The following is a 19,539-nucleotide window of genomic DNA, read 5'->3' as shown; positions in this document are numbered from 1 at the left end:
AAGGGCTGTTTACGGACGACGACCACTCTGAGGAATCTACGCCGAACCGCTGAACCAACAGTGCCTTGATTAACTTGTGGATAGTAGGGCACGACGAATACAGGCATGTATCAATGCAAGAGGACGTGCTACTGGATATTAAGAGGTACCGGTGTGTACAGCAATCTGGACCACCACCTCTGAAGGTCTCGCTGTATGGTGGTACAACATACAATGTGTCGTTTTCATGAGCAATAAAAAGGGCGGAAATGATGTTTATGCTGATCTCTATTCCAGTTTACAGGTTTGGGAACTCTGGGAACCGAGGTGATGCAAAATATATACGAGGGTTGGAACTTTAATAGTGGCAAGTATTTATTTACATCTCGTACAAAATAGATACGGTTTGAAAGTTTTACTGCGCTTCAAAGTAGTTACCATCATTGTGTATAACCCACTGCCAAGCACTGCCAAGTGCTATACCACCTACTGCACTCCCCTGATTTAAGCCCTCGTGAATTCATCTCGATTTCTAAACTGAAGGAAACACTTCACGGCGTTCGCTTCAGAACTGCTACAAATTCGTCGGTCAATAGACCGCGCCGCTCGAACTGTCAACACAACTGGCACTGCTAAGAATATCCTACGACTTGCATATCGCTGGCAGTGGGTTATGCACAATGCTGGTAACTACTTTGAGGGTCAGTAAAACTTTGAAACACGTATCTATTTTGTACGAGTTGTAAATAAATAGTTTCCACTATTAAAGTTCCAACTCACGTATATACACGATTCTCTTGAAATGTTTTTGATGGGGTCATGACCCTCCATGAACACTCTACTCTTCCTCTCCCCCTTCCCCTCCCCATCCCCATCAACCCCACCCCCTCTCCTGTTTCCCTCCTCTCCGCACCCCTCCCCCTCTCCTCTCGTCCCTCCCCCCTCTCAGCACCCATCCCCCTCTCCTCCCTCCACCCGCCCTTATCCCACGGGTCGCTTCTTGTCGCCCGCACTCGACGCAGAGACGAGGTCGCGTGGTTTTATTGCGGGCTGGTGTGCCTAACACTATTTGCTGCGGTATAAAGGGAGGCAGTGGTGGAGGCGGCAGTGTCGGGGGGGCAGGGGACGTAATGAAAGTAAAGCGGGCAAGGGCCGCGCCGCGCTGCAGCCGATAACGCGTGTTAAACGCGCCGCTGCTGCCGCCTGCTGTCGCGCGGTTGCTTAAGCCGAATTCCGCACCCATTAAAAGTGCGGCCGCTTTTACAAGCTGCTCGAGGTGTATTTTATTCAGCGCCCCGCTTCGCTATCTCACAGCCATTTCTTTTCCTTGTTTACGCGACCTGTAAATTTAAAAAGTCGCATCTCCGATTTTTCATTACCGATATTAACGCCACTTTTTAATGGACTCACTGATAATGTCCACGACGTAGTGAGAACCGGAAACTTAGGTCCTGCGTTTTATACATTTGACGCTGCTTAACTAAGAGTAATTTAGTACCTCCACCTTTATTTTTTTATTCGCTCGTTTATATTTTTCAGCATCCCAGCTTACCGTGCACCGACTTGTTGTTTGTTTACAGATCACTTTCCACGAGTTGGCGTTGTTGGCTGTATTGCTGATGGCGGGAGCGATAATCTAAATAATAGAGCCTTGCCTGACGCAGCTACCATTATTTAAACAACACTTGCTCCCTACATCCAGTAGTTGCCGGAACACGTGTATTGCGACGGGTTTGAGTGACTCGCTTGATTGCACCATGGTCCCATAAATTTAACGTACCTAATTCCCTAAGATCTTTGCCTTTGTGTTCGTACCATTTGTCATTAGTAGTACTACCTCAGAAGAATGTGTGGATCTGATAGATTAGCCTGCTCCGGTCTTATCTGGGGAGTTGGATTTTTGACATACTCATTGTAACTGTGATTTTAGGAATTCGCCTATAGCGGCATCAAAGTGCACAAATGTTTTGTGAGACGTGCGGCCACTTTAAATGCACTCAAGCAACGATGTGAGTCTTGACCACTGTATTAATTAATTTTATACAGTCTTACGCGTTTCTGCCTTAAGGCATTGTCAAAGGGTCAAAATATCTAAAACACATTCTTAGGTAAAGCTAAACCGAATTTGTGAAACATGGATTCGAAGTATCTGGCCTACATTGCTTGGTGACATTTGAGTGCAGATTGACTCAACTGACTCACTCAGTTTACACGCAAATGAATAAAGTTGGTCAGATTTTTTGTATCCACGTTTGAATAATTTAGTTTCGTGTTACCTAAAAATGTGTTAAAGATATGTTGAGCCTTTGACTGTGGCGTAAGGCCAAAATGCGTAAGGCAGTATAAAATTAAGGAATACAGTGAGTCTTTCCATGTATATTTCTGCATTACTAGTATTTGTGCCCTAGAAAGTGTTAAATAAATATGTAGCTCCAATTTTCTACCGTTCTGCTATGTAATGTTAAAAATCTCAGACGTACTTTTACGCACCATTATTCATTACGATTATCAATAGCATACATAGAATAACCAAGAAATTCCCAATACAGATTACATGTTAATATCGACATTTTTAAAATGTAAAAAAAAGCTTTTCTAAATATGTTGCTATTAAAAAAAGTGATACGCTGAACATACAAAAATAGAGAAATTTGGCATATTATGAATTCATACAGTATACCTTTAGCTTCATGGAAAGCAAGAACAAGTCGCAAGATCTCAGATAGGAGGCAAAACGCATACCTGATCTCTTTAGCAAAACATCCACAATTGCCGTTGCTGCGTGTGCTCGTGCGTTGTACTCTCATACGAGGAGGACACAATTTTTTATGACTTTGTACGCTCCAGCACGCGAGAGCCTCTTACATGCGTCAGATGCCACCAGAATTGAACGTCAGTACAACGTTGTGATAGAAATGATTTTGAGGTTGTTCTGTGTGGTGCAGACTAAATACAGTTTATATTTGGCAGTATGCGTTTCGCCCATGTTGATTTGAAGCATTCGCAGTGGCCCATTTATCTCGATCACCCCAGAAAACTTTTTGTGCAGAGATGGAATAAGAAGTTGTTTAGCTAGCAGGAGGACATTAACCACCGTGATTCGCAGTCTTATAATTTTGTTCGTTATCAAGACATGAAGAGTGGTACATTTTCCTGTAACACCCCATAATTTTTATTCGGTAATCCATTTCCTTTCCTGGAGAGTTGTTCAATAATGTTCAAAAACGCTAAACAGAGCCTCAGTAAGAACGTAACACGAAATTGACTTCGGCTGTTCTGTACTGCCACACTTTGCTGGTACGGGGGTAACGTAACTCGTCTACTTGCTCGAGTTGACAGTAAACAGATAGAAACATAATGAAAATAGCCCCCGGTTATCCAGTCAACTGGCTCCAGTTGAAGATTTGTGTGAGTACAGTGTCGACGAACGATGAGAAGACAGAAATGCTAGTCACAGAATGTACGTTCGAAGTTTGCTTGTGTTTCAATTTGTATGTTGTCAACTCCGACAGTGGACGAGTTACGTTAGCCCGAGTACCTTCACACTGAATTGGTACAGGAGAGTCAGTCAGTTAAGTGTTAACGTTTTTAATAACTTCCTGTTTGCATGAATGGTACGCCGTATTACGTTTTGGAAGAAAAAAAAATGGCACTGAGCGCTATGGGACTTAACATCTATGGTCATCAGTCCCCTAGAACTTAGAACTACTTAAACCTAACTAACCTAAGGACATTACACAACACCCAGTCATCACGAGGCAGAGAAAATCCCCGCCGGGAATCGAACCCGGGAACCCGGGTGTGGGAAGCGAGAACGCTTCCGCACGACCACGAGCTGCGGACCGTTTTTGAAGAAGATTTTGAATGTAGAATACTATATAAAATAGACTTACTGCTGTTAATATCGTCGTACGAACGAAGTTAAAAGGAAGGCAGTCTTACTGATTACTGTCCCCCTGATAGCTAATGAAAATATGTTCGGTGCGTTTTCTGTTTTGCTTTTGGTCAAAAAGATATTTTCGGTGGTCAACCGTAAACGGGACATGCTGTACATACATTATTCGCGCTGCCCTTTTATTGTAAACGATAAATATTCTTATTTATCGATTTGAATCCATTATCCCAGTGCCCTACCAGTGAGCCAAATCTACTACTTTCTAGGTACGATTAATCCTATGTAATCATTCCATTTTCTGTCCCGATGCATTTTACTCAGTGTGTTTCGAGTCACGAGTAAACAAACAGGCGACGCAGCCATTTGGCGACGCTAGCTGGTGCAGTGAGTGACTGTGTTGTTGCAGGCGGACAAGGAGAAGGCGGGGGCCGGCGACGCGTCGTCCGGCGGCAAGGCGGGCGAGAAGCGCAAGGCGGACGACAGCGAGCCCAGCAAGGACCTCAAAAAGGTACGTGGCAGCTGCCCTGGGCGTGCGTGTAGTGCCTCGCGGCAGCAGTGGCGCTCCCGCTGAGTCCAGCTCACCTCGGATGATGAATACGGGTACTTCATTCCAGGGAAGCAGTGAGAATTCGAGCAAACATACAGGGTGCTTCATGTCGAAACAGTACTGTGTCATAAACTCAAGTCTCCGCACTTTGCAAAAATGTACACATACGTAGTATACCCATCGGCAATACTGTATTCGTTGCCATATCTAGACCAAGCCAGAACAAACCTGTATTCGTAAACTTAGTTAAAACAAATACAAAATATCATGTCCGTGAGCGAGCATCGACGTGAAGTAGACGGAGAGCATAAGCACTGAACATAATGGAATACTTGCTGCGGTTTCTTAGTTGATCATTTTACTACCACCCCCTCGCCACACACACACACACACACACACACACAGATATATATATATATATATATATATATATATATATATATATATATATATATATACTGCTATCTGGTAAGTCCCTAGGTATAAGCTCCTAAGCTCCCACTGAATGCTGTGTATAGGGAGAAGGAAGGATGGAGGGATAAGAAGCGATAGGACAATTCAGGTATGGAGGGTCGCTATGTCTGATACCAAGGTTGGGAAGGGCGGGATGGGAGTGAGGGGATTAGAAACACAAATGGCAGCAGGAAAAGGAGTGAGCGAGGATGGTTCAGGGGCTGGGAGAGGCTTTGTGGCCTTGTTACCACTAAAGTATAGGGCGACTACGTCTGTAGCTGGTACGTTGCGTAGATTACGGGACGAATTTCTGGATCAGGAAGAGAGAACTTATTGAAGTGTACTTGCTGTAGCATATGGAGAATGTCGAGGAGGAGGACTTGGGATGTGTGGGACTTTTCCATATAGGTGCAGCATCAACCCAGGATTGGAGTTTTCGGCAATTGGATAAAATTCGAGAAGATATTCAAGGAATTTGAGGAGTAGTATAAGATGTGCATAGGAGAAGGAAGAGTGGTCCGGAAATTGAGAAAGCGTGCGTAACACTCTAGGAGTGGTAAAGGTGTGAGGATCGTGGAAGGGCGTAACCGCTATGTACGGCATGTTATTGGTGTTAGTCGTTTTTTGTGGTCCTGCCTTCCTCCATAATATACCCTCGGCAGCCAAGCATTGTCGCCACGCGGCTCTGGCAGCCCGTCGCAGCGCCGCTCTCAGTGGAAAACCCTCTACTCGGTACGCGAGAACCCTCTACTCGGTACGTCGCTATTAGGCTAGCTGGCAAACTATCTCACCTTCATTGGCTCCTGTTGTAGGGGAAGGAGTAGAAGAAAAGGTTACAGCGGAATATGGGCTTGGAACAAGGAATGAGAGAGGAGAAAGATTAAATGAGTTCTGTAATAAATTTTAGCTAGTAATAGCTAATACTCTGTTCAAGAATCACAAGAGGAGTAGGAGGTACACTTGGAAAATGCGGGTGATACGAGAAGATTTGAATTAGATTACGTCATGATCAGACAGAGATTCCGAAATCAGGTAGTGGATTGTAAGGCGTACCCAGAAGCAGATACAGACTCAGATCACAATGTAGTAGTGATGAAGAGTAGGTTGAAGTTCAAGAGATTAGTCAGGAAAAATTAATATAAGGGATGACCAGACACGCTCGAAGTTTTCTAAGTGTACAGATACAGCAATAAGAAATAGCTCAGTAGGCAGTACTGTTGAAGAGGAATAGACATCTCTAAAGGGCAGTCAGAGAAATTGGAAAGAAAAACATGGGTACAAATAACGTAACTGCGAAGATATCATGGGTAACAGAAGAAATACTGCAGCTGATCGATAAAAGGAGGAAGTACAAACTCAGATAACTCAGGAATACGGAAATATAAGACGCTGAGGAATGAAATAAATAGGAAGTGCAGGGAGGCTAAGATAAAAAGACTGTATGAAAAATGTGAAGAAATCAAAAAAGAAATGGTTGTCAGAAGGACTAACTCAGCACACAGGAAGATCAAAACAACCTCCGATAACATTAAAAGCAAGGATGGTAACATTAAGAGGCAACGAGAATTCCACTGTTAAATGTGAGCAGAGGGCGAACAGGTGGAAAGAGTACATTGAAGGCCTCAATGAGAGGGAAGACTTGTCTGATGTGATAGCAGAAGAAAAAGGAGTCGATTTAGAAGAGATAAGGAATCCAGTTTTAGAATCAGAGTTTAAGAAAGCTTTGGAGGACGTACGTTCAAAAAAGGCAGAAGGAATAGATAAAATACCACCAAAATTTCTAAAATTATTGCGGAAAGTGGCAACAGAATGATAATTCACGTTGGTGTGTAGAATGTATGAGTCTGGCGACATACCATCTGACATTCGGAAGAATAAGATCCACACAATTCCGGAGACTGCAAGAGCCGACAAGTGCGAGAATTGTCGCACTATCAGCTTAACAGCTCATGCACCCAAGTTGCTGACAAGAATAATATACAGCAGAATGGAAAAGAAAATTGAGGATGTGCTAGATGACTATCAGTTTGGCTTTAGAAATGGTAAAGGTACTAGAGAGGCAATTCTGATGTTGTGGTTGAAAATACACTCCTGGAAATTGAAATAAGAACACCGTGAATTCATTGTCCCAGGAAGGGGAAACTTTATTGACACATTCCTGGGGTCAGATACATCACATGATCACACTGACAGAACCACAGGCACATAGACACAGGCAACAGAGCAAGCACAATGTCGGCACTAGTACAGTGTATATCCACCTTTCGCAGCAATGCAGGCTGCTATTCTCCCATGGAGACGATCGTAGAGATGCTGGATGTAGTCCTGTGGAACGGCTTGCCATGCCATTTCCACCTGGCGCCTCAGATGGACCAGCGTTCGTGCTGGACGTGCAGACCGCGTGAGACGAAGTCCCAAACATGCTCAATGGGGGACAGATCCGGAGATCTTGCTGGCCAGGGTAGTTGACTTACACCTTCTAGAGCACGTTGGGTGGCACGGGATACATGCGGACGTGCATTGTCCTGTTGGAACAGCAAGTTCCCTTGCCGGTCTAGGAATGGTAGAACGATGGGTTCGATGACGGTTTGGATGTACTGGGGCGTGAGCGGAAGACGGCCTAACGGTGTGCGGGACCGTAGCCCAGCTTCATGGAGACGGTTGCGAATGGTCCTCGCCGATACCCCAGGAGCAACAGTGTCCCTAATTTGCTGGGAAGTGGCGGTGCGGTCCCCTACGGCACTGCGTAGGATCCTACGGTCTTGGCGTGCATCCGTGCGTCGCTGCGGTCCGGTCCCAGGTCGACGGGCACGTGCACCTTCCGCCGACCACTGGCGACAACATCGATGTACTGTGGAGACCTCACGCCCCACGTGTTGAGCAATTCGGCGGTACGTCCACCCGGCCTCCCGCATGCCCACTATACGCCCTCGCTCAAAGTCCGTCAACTGCACATACGGTTCACGTCCACGCTGTCGCGGCATGCTACCAGTGTTAAAGACTGCGGTGGAGCTCCGTATGCCACGGCAAACTGGCTGACACTGACGGGGGCGGTGCACAAATGCTGCGCAGCTAGCGCCATTCGACGGCCAACACCGCGGTTCCTGGTGTGTCCGCTGTGCCGTGCGTGTGATCATTGCTTGTACAGCCCTCTCGCAGTGTCCGGAGCAAGTATGGTGGGTCTGACACACCGGTGTCAATGTGTTCTTTTTTCCATTTCCAGGAGTGTAGAAGCAAGACTAAAGAAAAATCAAGAAACTTTCTTAGGATTTGTGGACCTGGAAAAAAACGTTCGACTATGTAAAATGGTGCAAGATGTTCGAAATTTTGAGAAAAACAGGCGTAAGCTATAGGGAGAGACGGTTAATGTACAAGATGTAGAAGAGCCGAGAGGGAATAGTAAGAATGGTCGACCAAGAACGAAGCGCCCGGATGTAGTCTTTCCGCCGTACTGTTCAATATGTACATATAAGAAGCAATGACGGAATAAAAGAAAGGTTCAGGAGTGGAATTAAAATTCGAGGTGAAAAGGTATCAATGACACGATTCACTGATGGCATTGCTACCCTGAGTGAACGTTAAGAAGAATTACGTGATATGCTTAATGGAATGAACAGTCTAATGAGTGCAGAATAGGTTGAAAGTAAATCTAAGAAAGACTAAATTAATGAGAAGTAACAGAAATGAGAACAGCGAGAAACTTGACATACGCATTGATGGGCACGAAGGAGAAAGTTAAGGAATTCTGCTATCTAGGCAGCAAAGTAACCAATGACGGACGGAGCAAGGACGACATTGAAAGCAGACTAGCACTGGGAAAAAGGGCATTCTTGGCCAAGAGAAGTCTACTAGTATCAAACATAGGCCATAATTTGAGGAAGAAGTTCCTGAGAACGTACGTCTAGAGCACAGCATTGTGTGGTAGTAAATCATCGACTGCGGGAAAGCCGGAACAGAAGGGAGTCCAAGCATTTGAGATGTGGTGCTACAGGCGAATGTTGAAAATTAGGTGGACTGATAAGGTAAGGAATTGGGGGGGTGGGGGTTCTGCGCAGAATCGGAGAGGAAAGGAATATGTGTAAAAGACAAGGAGAAGGAACAGGGTAATAGGACATCTGTTAATACATCAGGAAATGACTTCCGTGTCCGCAGCTCGTGGTCGCGCGGTAGCGTTCTTGCTTCCCGCGCCCGGGTTCGATTCCCGGCGGGGTCAGGGATTTTCTCTGCCTCGTGATGACTGGGTGTTGTGTGATGTCCTTAGGTTAGTTAGGTTTAAGTAGTTCTAAGTTCTAGGGGACTGATGACCATAGATGTTAAGTCCCATAGTGCTCAGAGCCATTTGAACCATGACTTCCGTGGTACTAGAGGGAGCTGTAGAGGCAGAAGCTGTACGTGCGTTGCAAGTCCTACTCTGAGATGAAGAGATTGGTGCAGAAGAGGAATTTGTGGCGGGCCGCATCAGACCATTCGGAACACTAATGACCCATTAAAAAAAAAACCGTATTTGGTGTAACTGAATCTCGTGTCATTTCCAAAGTCCTATACATTGCAGTGAACTAGTTTTTGTTTTCACACAACAAAATGCAACTCCAGCAACTTGCAATTAATGCTGAAAACACAAACTTCGCAACTCATTTTGCGTAGTAAGTAAAATATAAATGCAGTAGAAGGCGGATTGTCACCACACACATTAAACGAATTGTGGAAATCAGGGCGTCGACAGTTTTCTGTCTTACGTGAACTCTGGTAAACGACGAACCACAACGTATACCATACACACGATACACGGCTGGAGTGTATATTGACAGGCGTGATGTTTTCATTTATTAGTTCTTCATTACTAACTATGGCTACAAGATGTTTTGTGGAAAGCATACACACATGCCACAGAATGTACCTGCAAAATTATATCTTTGTACGACTCATAGTAGGGGAGAGCGGAGCACGTTGAGACATATTTCAGATTTTATTTTCTACATTTTTTTGTTTTAATTGGGAAAATTATGATGATATACTTCAATTAGTTGTGCACTTTTCTAAGGTATTGACGCTTTGATTAACCACATATATCTCCAAAAATTAAAATATTTGTTTAATGCCTCAAAGTGTATCAATGTTCCCCACATGAGGGCAAGTTGATACTAGCGAGAGGCAAGTTGATACAAATGTATAACTAATTAGGTAATTGACATTAAGGTAGCAAATAATCACTCAGTAGATAATCGAAAACATTTATTAAGCAGAATATAGTACAAAGGTAACGTAAGACATATTATTAACTTATTTTAAACGCACAGATCACGAGATTGTGTCCATAACCTACTCAGAATCACTGATTACAAAGTCAGATGTACAGTGAATACAAGTGTACATCTTACAGTCTTTACCACATTCTATATGGGCCCATTCTTTGCAAGAAATGCACTGTATCCAGTCCTGACCTGGCTTGGATTCGGAGAATGGTTCCAAACATATGAGACACACGGTGTCGTTCTCTTCCTCAGACTCTGATGCAACCTTCATTTTATTCTTTGGGACGCATTTCTTTTTCTTTACCTTGTTCTTCTCCTTAGTCTGACTCTCTCTCATTAAAAAGCCTTTTTTTGGCGTTTTCTGACTTGGCTACCATTTTAGCTTCCTTTTCTTTGGCTTCCTCTTCCAGTCTCTGCTTTACTGGTGTGCTAGGAAGGATAGCGGATTTTAAAGGATTCTTCCCTTTTTTGATATTTTTTCGCTCTCCAGCTTTAGGGTAGGGGCGGATGTCTTGAGGGCTTACAGTGAATACACCTAGAGAAACATCCTTACTTGTAGATGGAACTGCAGTTGTAGTCTCAGTTCAGTTCACTTTGGACTGTAGACCATCAGCGTTGCTTGTCCCAGCCTGAGAAGTCTTGACAGTGCTGTCTTGTGAAGCTCTCTCTCTATCCGTGACTGCGCTGGACAAGAAGTCATCATCAGTAAACACTTCTCTGTTGTATGGCGCGATTCCTGTTGCTTGAAATCCAGATATAATATTTGTAGGATTTTTTGCTCTAGGTAGTGCCATCTTTACTATGCCAGGAATGTCGTAGATTGTTACAGTTTTCCCTGGATTGTTGATCATCCAGTCGTCGACTGAAGCGAAGTAAAATTTCTTGAAAGGCCTGACCTGTCAAGCGGTTGCAGGTGGTGGGAAGTGTGCGGGGGAAACGACAACATGACGATACCATTTTCTTTGTAGAAGTTGAGCACTTCAATACATAAATGTGATTCATGGTTATCCACAACCAACAAGCAGGGATTGCCCTTGGTAGATCTTACGTGGGCGTGAAAATGTTTAATGAACTTCAAAAACAATTCAGATGTGATCCATCCGGATGGGTAGGAAGTTCCAATACATCCTGGTGGTCCGTTAATGATGAAGTGATCCTTGAAGGATACTCTTGGAAATATGAACATCGGAGGAACTGAGTTGCCGATGACACTGACAGCCAATATCATAGTGACAGTCTGCCTCCTTTCCGCTGACGTAGCTTTCCCTACTTGGCGTACTCCTCTCTGAGCAACGATTTTGTTTGGTCTCTGAACTGTTTGCACGCCGCTCTCGTCGACATTCCAAATATCCTTAGGTTCAAATTTGTATTTATCTAAAGTACTCTTCACATTGTCAAAAAATAGATCAACATGGCTTTATTAAAACTGGTAGCGCGACTAAGGCTCATAGCCTCAGGCTCCCTGATTGATAGTCGAGGGTGTCTTTTGGTTCAAATGGCTCTGAGCACTATGGGACTTAACATCTTAGGTCATCAGTCCCCTAGAACTTAGAACTACTTAAGCCTAACTAACCTAAGGACATCACACACATCCATGCCCGAGGCAGGATTCGAACCTGCGACCGTAGCAGTCCCGCGGTTCCGGACTGCAGCGCCTAGAACCGCACGGCCACCGCGGCCGGCGAGGGTGTCTTTTCATAAATAAGCTAAACCAGTCCTTTGAAGCCATTTTATGGTTAATCCATGAATCAGGCAATGTAATGATATTCCTATTAGCCACAGCAAGTTCGTAAGCTAAAACTTTGATGTTTTGTGGTGTAAGTCCGTAGTAGATTTTAGAAGAGTGTGTTATATACTCTTAGAGTTGAGATTCTAATTGGTCTGGAAAAATTTGTCTTGGTTTGGCATACCCCATTGTAACCGTTTGACCTTGCGATTCATCTTTTTTTCTTATAAATCTAAGCAATGTCATTTTGTCGATCTCGAAGGCTACAGCTGCTTCTCGTAAAGACATGGTTTTGGTCTTGACGGCTTCATAGGCTTTTTCAAAGCTCTCATTCGGGACTTTCCCTCGATCTGTCTTCGTGCTATAATTCCGCACCATGTTTCTGTAAGAAAAGACAAAACTCTAATTTTTACAATATTGGGGTACGTTGATACACTGTATCAATTTGCCCCAGCTACGTATCAACTTGCCCCATTGAATAAGTGTCTGCTAAGTCAAACTTAGTCTCTAAAATATAAAGTCTAGAAAGATAAAACCATCATGAAATTCTTACCAAGAAACAGGCGTTTAACTGTGCCAACAGTGAACTTCCTGAAGAATATCCTCTTGCTGGTACGCCAACTCAAACACACTTGTCAAAAATTACTTTCTACTCATGAAAACACAATTTCAACAATAAAATCGCTTAGAGTGCTCTGTTGACAGCTGGACGCCGTGTGGCACTGCGTCGCGGTAAACAACAGCCTCTACTCACTCATGCCCGCCCTGCGCATGCGTGTTAGCTCACAGTCCCATCTGTATCAACTTGCCCATGTATAAACTTGCCCCACTCTCCCCTGCACGAGATACGACGCCATATGCATTCAGATTCATGAAAAACTTGCTTTTGTTTCATATGTAGCGCAAATTACGCAGACTATATTCATTTCGTGTTTCGTAATGAGACCACTCAGCGACTTCCAAAGAACTTCACACAAAATTTTAAACCTTTTCTAAACATGTTCTCGCTTACATTCTTAACATCAAATATTTAACGCAATAAATCATTATAATCAGGAGTTTGAAGCTACTTTATACACGAGTTCAACTATTGAAAGAATTGAGGGTTGTCTGGCAAAATACTAAAATAGTAAATAGTGTTTTCGGTCGAAAAGTCAAACATGTTAGTAATTTATAAGATGACCGCGGCAGTACTCTCAGAAAGATTTTAATGAGACATATACACAATGTCTTAGCGATTTATAGGAGCGTTATACAAACATTGCATATAACCCATTCATTATTTTCTCACTGTCATCCCCCCCCCCCCCTCGCCCCCCCAGAGAATTACTCCCATATATTTTGCTCAGTGTGGAAAAAGACGACGAGTTGGTAAAAGTATGTGGATACTGAGGGGGCGGGGGGATTGGAGATTGCGCTTTTGACTGAGGTCGGCAATGGCAATAGGGTCAGCAGTGGTCTTAACCTGGGTGGCCTTTTCATTTATGAGGGCGAGAAAGCCACAGGCTTTGTACGGGAGGGTGTATTAGTGGCTCGTCATAAAAATAGATGGGGCGGGGCGTTTACGACCCGGCTGGCTCCTCAGAAAACCAATTTCGCCGGCTGCAGCGGCGGCGGGATGCCGCGGTGCGTATCGCAGATTGCGAGACGGCGCAGAGGCCCTAATGGAGAGCCGGAATGCGCCGTCCGCAATTACAGCGGTCCGGGACACCCGAACCCCGCCATATTGCCGGACTGCCGCCAGCCCCGGCTAACAGCAGCGCAGCGCCAAATCACCGCCTGCTCGCGTTGCGATCACGCACACCCGCTTTCATCACTAATGTCGTGTTCACGTTTGGTGGATTTCGCGGTTAACCGGTTTCGACTCTAATGAGTCTTCGTCACAAATACTATCTTCTTACAAAAGTAGCACTTCAGGTTGCCCTCTACCACAACAAAGCACATCTTCCGCATGACCAGGCACGACAGTTGATTTTAATTGGCCACGTACAGTCCACATGACGACTTGAGGTGTTACTTTCATAACAAGGGTCTGGTTCTGATGCTGACTCATTAGTGGCGATGTCGGTAAACTGTCTAATCCACCAAATACGATCAAGACATTTGTGAATAAAATAGTGTTCCAAATAGATCGCATGCTCTTGTCTGACTGTGTCAGACTTCATTGAACCCGCCTGCTTTCTTTCCCACCACCATCCACTCGCAGTTTCATGATGAATTTGTACTCTTTGTATCTCCAGATATTATTTTCATAGTATATGAATGAATGACACAGTAATGTATGATATTGAAGGTTAAAAATCTTCTCGGTGATTAGGAGGCCTCATATTCCTCGTCGGCTCCCTCAGTCTTCTTAAGGGACTTGTAACTATCACGTCCATACAATCAATATAAATAAAAATGATATATATATATATATATATATATATATATATATATATATGTGTGTGTGTGTGTGTGTGTGTGTGTGTAACTTTTTGAGATTTTTTGTAAAGGAGTTTCCGTAGTATTTATAAATAATTATGTATTACTTATATTTAAGAAATGGTATATATAAAAAAACGAAAATTCCAGTCCAGACTTTTGCCAAAATTTCAAAGCATTCGGTCAAAAACTTTCGGAGGCCATTAGAAACATTTATATGTTCTATATAAGTACAAACGCAAATGTTTGTTTCTTCAGAATCTCAAATCTCCAAAAGTTCTTCACTGATTGCTTCGAAATTTTGACACAAAGGTGATTCTAATACGTGCGTGATTTTAGTTATATAATTCCTTAATATATGTGTATTTAAATACATGTAATATATAAATACATATATATAATATATACAGGGTGGAGAAAAATTGTGTCACGAAATTTTAACCCTGGATAGCTGATGAACCAAAATTACTATGTTGTGTAGGTCGCCAACTCACAATTTTTAAACTACGGAAACTTGGCGCCACGCGCTTTGATTGGCCGCGGGATTACCCTGTTGCCGGATGCTCTGGACAACGCATGACCACGAATGCTTTGCATGCCGGAGATCGCGATATATCCACGCTCGGTGGTAGCGCGCCAGCCTTCCTGTCTGGGGGCCTGGGGACGAATCCGTCTGGGTCTTTACACATCCATTGTAGTTTCATGATACGACGTACCGGGAACAAACCCGTCAACAGCTGTGAGTTCGCGTACAGAAAGTCCTTTACAGATTGTGTCGGCCCTGAAAAGTGCCTGTTTTGTAGCTAGGACATTGTTTGCTTAAATCAGGTGCTCGAACTGGCAACTCTCTGACGCGACACAAGCTTGGCAACGTCGAAAGATGTTTTGACGAACTCTTTCAAAGATTCCTGGCATTGCCCTGATGTGATTGGCGGCATGTTGAATGCGATCCATTGATTCCTCTTCGTTTCTAGGTGGTTCGCATCTGGGTGGGTGAACTAGAATCTTGAAGAATCCCCACGAGTAAAAGTCCTGTGGCGCGAGGTCTGGTGATCGCGGGTGCCATGTCCTACGAGCATCTCTGCCAATTACCCAGCCATCGAAGAGTTCATTTAAATGTCGGCGCACAGCACGACTGTTATGTGCGGTCGCCCCATCATGCTGCAACCACATGCGTAGCCGTATGTCCAGGGGAACATCTTCCATCAGACCGGTAGAGTTTATTCCAAAAGTGAACGTAATTTGCCCCGGTAAGTCGAGGAGGTAGACGGACGGGCCCCATCAGATGGTCACCCACAATGCCTGCCCAAATGTTGAGCGAAAATCGTTCCTGGTGTCCGTGGACGTACGTGACGTGAGGATATCCCATTGCCCGGTAATGACCGTTTCGAGTGTTGTAAAGGCCATCCCGATGGAAGGTGCACTCGTCGGTAAACAACAAAAAGGCGGGATCTCGTGCAACACGTCGCAGAAACCACCGACAAAACCCTAGCCTGTGTTCATAGTTCGCCCAGGATATAGGTCGTGGACAGGGTGGTACTACATGGACGCTGGTCGTCACCCCTCAAAACCTCCCACTCTAACCTATGAGTGACCCCATGTCTTTTCCAACCGCTCGAGCACTTCTCGTAGGTGCTTCCTCAAACCTCTCCAACAGCCTCTTCCAGATGCAGCATCCCATCGTGTTCGAGGTCTTCCAGCACCACCATGATATCCTGCTAACGAGCCTGTTTCACCAAGTAGCCGTTGAATTGCTGTAAACGTTTGCGGGTGTGGATGGCGTCTTCCTGAGCACCGTTCCTCATTCAACCATCGAGCTTCATGCGCATTGCCGTCGGCTAGACCATAAACAAAAGCCATATCTCGATGTTCTTCAAACGAATACTGTACCGCCATGCTTACTGTGTGACTAAATCGCAGGTGACGTGTGTGTACTGCGAAGCGAAACTTACGTGTGAATGCCTCTGACGTGTGTGTGGAGACAAACAGCAAGACCTATTCGACACGTGTGCATATCACGTTGGGACACGGGCGGGGCGACAACCATAGCGCTGCCCGTCAACCGACGGACGGCAACAGGGCAATCCCACGGCCAGTCGGAGAGCGTGGCGCCAAGTTTCCGTAGTTTAAAAATGGCGCATTGTCGACCTACACAACATTAGTAATTTTTGTTTCTACTGGCATCAGCTATCCAGGGTTAAAATTTCGTGACACAATTTTTCTCCGCCCTGTATAAAGGGAACCATTGTTACCAAAAATTGCAAAATGTACCTTTTCCGATATACTTTAAATTTTTACACATTACTGCAATAAACGTTTAGGCACACATAGACTATATACTTTTCCATATATATGTGATAGTGAAACGTTGTTAGCAAATAGTAAAGTTGTACTTATGGCTTATGGCTTATTGATTTGTGATTAAAATACTAGTACAGAATTTGAATTTGCCGTAACACTAAACGAGGCTCAAGGTCACAGACAGAGCGAGAGAGAGAGGGGGGGGGGGGATGGACAGAGGGATGGGATGGAGGAAATGCACATAGGAAACGGGAAGGAGATATGAGCAGAGAGAGACGGAGAAGATGAACACAGAAATGCGGGAAGAGGTGTTGGAGTGAGAGAGGCGCAGGAGGAGATGGAAAGACAGAGAGAGAGAGAAGAGAGAGAGAGAGCGAGGATGAGAAGTTTGACGGGGATGGAGGAGGAAATGGACAAAGAAACGGGGAAGGGAGATGGACAGAGACAGGAGTCCAGTTCCGATACATTTTAGAAACGTGTGCTTTCTCTTTTCTTTCTTTTCCCTGTAAGCAGACTGAGTCACAGCAAAGCATGGCCAGGTACAGCTAGTCGTTTAATACAGGGTGAATTGGAACTCGTTTGACATAATTTCGGAGATTGTTCAGGGACATTTTCTGAGTGTTTTGGTTGTAGGTAACCGTGGTATGGGGTGGCTCAGTACAAAATAACTGCATTTCGTTTAATTTATTATCCCCATTTATACTTACACGTGTGTTGTACTGAAAATGATCTGCCCAACTGTACAAATATCGACGGTATGTGCTGTGTGTCTTGTTTACAGAAAAACTTGTTCCCTTTGTTCACGGTACTTGCTGTTGATAACAGTAAAGTCCATTTTTCTGTTCACCTTCTAGCTTGCATTTAGTATTGTTTCGTCCCGTCTCTCGTTTGTTGTCCCGGCTGTATTAATTGGACGTTTAACGGGCATACGCAGCATTATGGATGTGTTTACTGATGAAGAGAGTGCGGGTTCACATAATGCAATGGAAGAGCGGCACGACGACGCTGTGCTGAGCTGTTTACAGAGCAAAAGCCACCACATCACAGAATTTCTGCATCGGCACATATAGGTGCCTATGATAAATCAGATCATTGCCTGTTACAGTGGAAGATACTGACCTACGATGTTTTCCAGAATGTTTTCAATGCCCTACAGGTAGAAAGATAAATAAGGGTAACAAATCAGTTGAAATTTAGTTAGTCTGTAGCGAACTACCGGAGACCAAGGGTTCTTATAACAACATCCACATCCTAAACTTCGTCATTGGAATTCGAACTCTGGGTCTGTAAATCTGCAGGCTTTCGTCAGCGTTGTCATTGAAGGTAAAATTCCTATTCAGGTTCTTCTCCATACTCGATGATTCGACACCTCTGTTGGGATCTTCCTCGAAACCCTCCTTGCGTGTGTCTCCCCCCCCCCCCCCCCCCCACCCTTCCCCGGATGGTCGAACACTGTCGAAAACCAGTGTCGCCTTCACTTAAGCAGGAATGTTTTCCTGTTCTCTTCCGAAAAAGTGGACTCATCATTAGAGGTATACTTAGAGCTGGTAGCGAAGGATAGGGAGAGTAATGTTAATAACACTTGAAATGTCGTGGCGTACAGGGGCTCACAGCGTCCAGCCACATGTTGGACACCAGAAGACTTCTGTGGGAGATACTAGCCGAGGGGTCGAAATATCGGGTTTTTAGACAAGTTGATGAAGAATTCGAGACGACCCAATTTCGCAAAAGATTTCAAACACACTCACACCTTCGAAGATGTTCGAAAAGTGGCTGGTTGTGCTTCGTAGGAGAAAGAAAGAAAGGAGTGTTAGCAGCGAAGGTGGTATTCTTTACCAGGATGTCCTGATTCACGTCAACGTCGATTTCATCTCGTTGTCTGGAAAGTCGTTCGGCGTCATCAAAACAATGTTTTTTTATATCAAAAGTCTTCCGAATAGATTCAATCCATTTCTCATTTTTTATGCTATCTTTTTTGTATCTATAACCTTATTACATCCATCAAACTCTGCAATTTGTTTTACATATTCTACTATTCATATAACTCTAACGGAGTTTTTCTCCACTGATACTTCTAGCCTCAATCCCTTCTTCTAATTATGATTCTCCGTGCACTGTCTTCGCCGTCGCTATTTTGTTAATACCTCTTAATTTCGCAAATTACCTTTCCACTTCGTTAACATATAGTATTCTTCTATGGCACCACATTTCAGGTATTTACGAATTCACATTTCTCCGTATTTCACACAGTGTGCATTTCACCCCTCTACACGCTGTACGCCATATACGAGGGTTGGAACTTTAATAGTGGCAACTATTTATTTGCAGCTCGTACAAATAGATACGTGTTTCAAAGTTTTACTGACCTTCAAAGTAGTCACCAGAATTGCGTATAACCCGTTGCCAGCGATGTGGAAGTCGTAGGGTACTCTTAGCAGTGCCACTTGTGTTGACAGTTCGAGCGGCGCGGTCTATTGCCCAACGAATTTGTAGCAGTTCTGAAGCGAATGCCGTGAAGTGTTTCATTCAGTTTAGAAATAGAGTTGAACTTATGAGGGCTTAAGTCAGGGGAATGCAGTAGGTGGTATAGCACTTAGCAATTTCATCAGTCAAACAAATCAATAACAGCTTTCACTGTACTTGCTTGAGCATTGTCCTGCAAAATGATGGTCAGGTCCTGGAGAAAGTGTCATTACTTCTGTCTCTAAGCTGGTCGTAGGTTGTGTTCCAAAAATGAACAGCATAGAGACAGAAGTGATGACACTTTCTGCAGGACCTGACCATCATTTTGCAGGACAATGCTGAATTGAAGGAAACACTTCACGATATTCGCTTCAGAACTGCTACAAATTCGTCGGGCAATAGACCGCGCCGCTCGAACTGTCAACGTTACTTGCACTGCTAAGAGTATCCTACGACTCCCACATCGCTGGTAATGGGTTATACACAATGCTGGTGACTA

At 44.3% G+C, this 19,539-nt stretch overlaps 1 protein-coding gene across 1 annotated transcript in view; it reads left to right on the top strand.

Moving 5' to 3' along the window:
• The first annotated feature begins 4,022 nt into the window (after positions 1-4,022).
• Positions 4,023-19,539, top strand: part of LOC124594398 (RNA pseudouridylate synthase domain-containing protein 2-like) — a 551,085-nt gene continuing 535,568 nt past the window's right edge. The window contains exons 1-2 of the mRNA XM_047132767.1: positions 4,023-4,058; positions 4,281-4,382. Coding sequence (XP_046988723.1) covers positions 4,023-4,058; positions 4,281-4,382 — 138 coding nt within the window. The remainder of the gene's footprint in view (positions 4,059-4,280; positions 4,383-19,539) is intronic.

The sequence above is a fragment of the Schistocerca americana genome, chromosome 2, assembly GCF_021461395.2.
Source record: "Schistocerca americana isolate TAMUIC-IGC-003095 chromosome 2, iqSchAmer2.1, whole genome shotgun sequence".
NCBI classification, from domain to species: Eukaryota; Metazoa; Arthropoda; class Insecta; order Orthoptera; family Acrididae; genus Schistocerca; species Schistocerca americana.
Note: the sequence above shows the minus strand (reverse complement) of the source record. Positions and strands in the feature narration are given on the sequence as shown.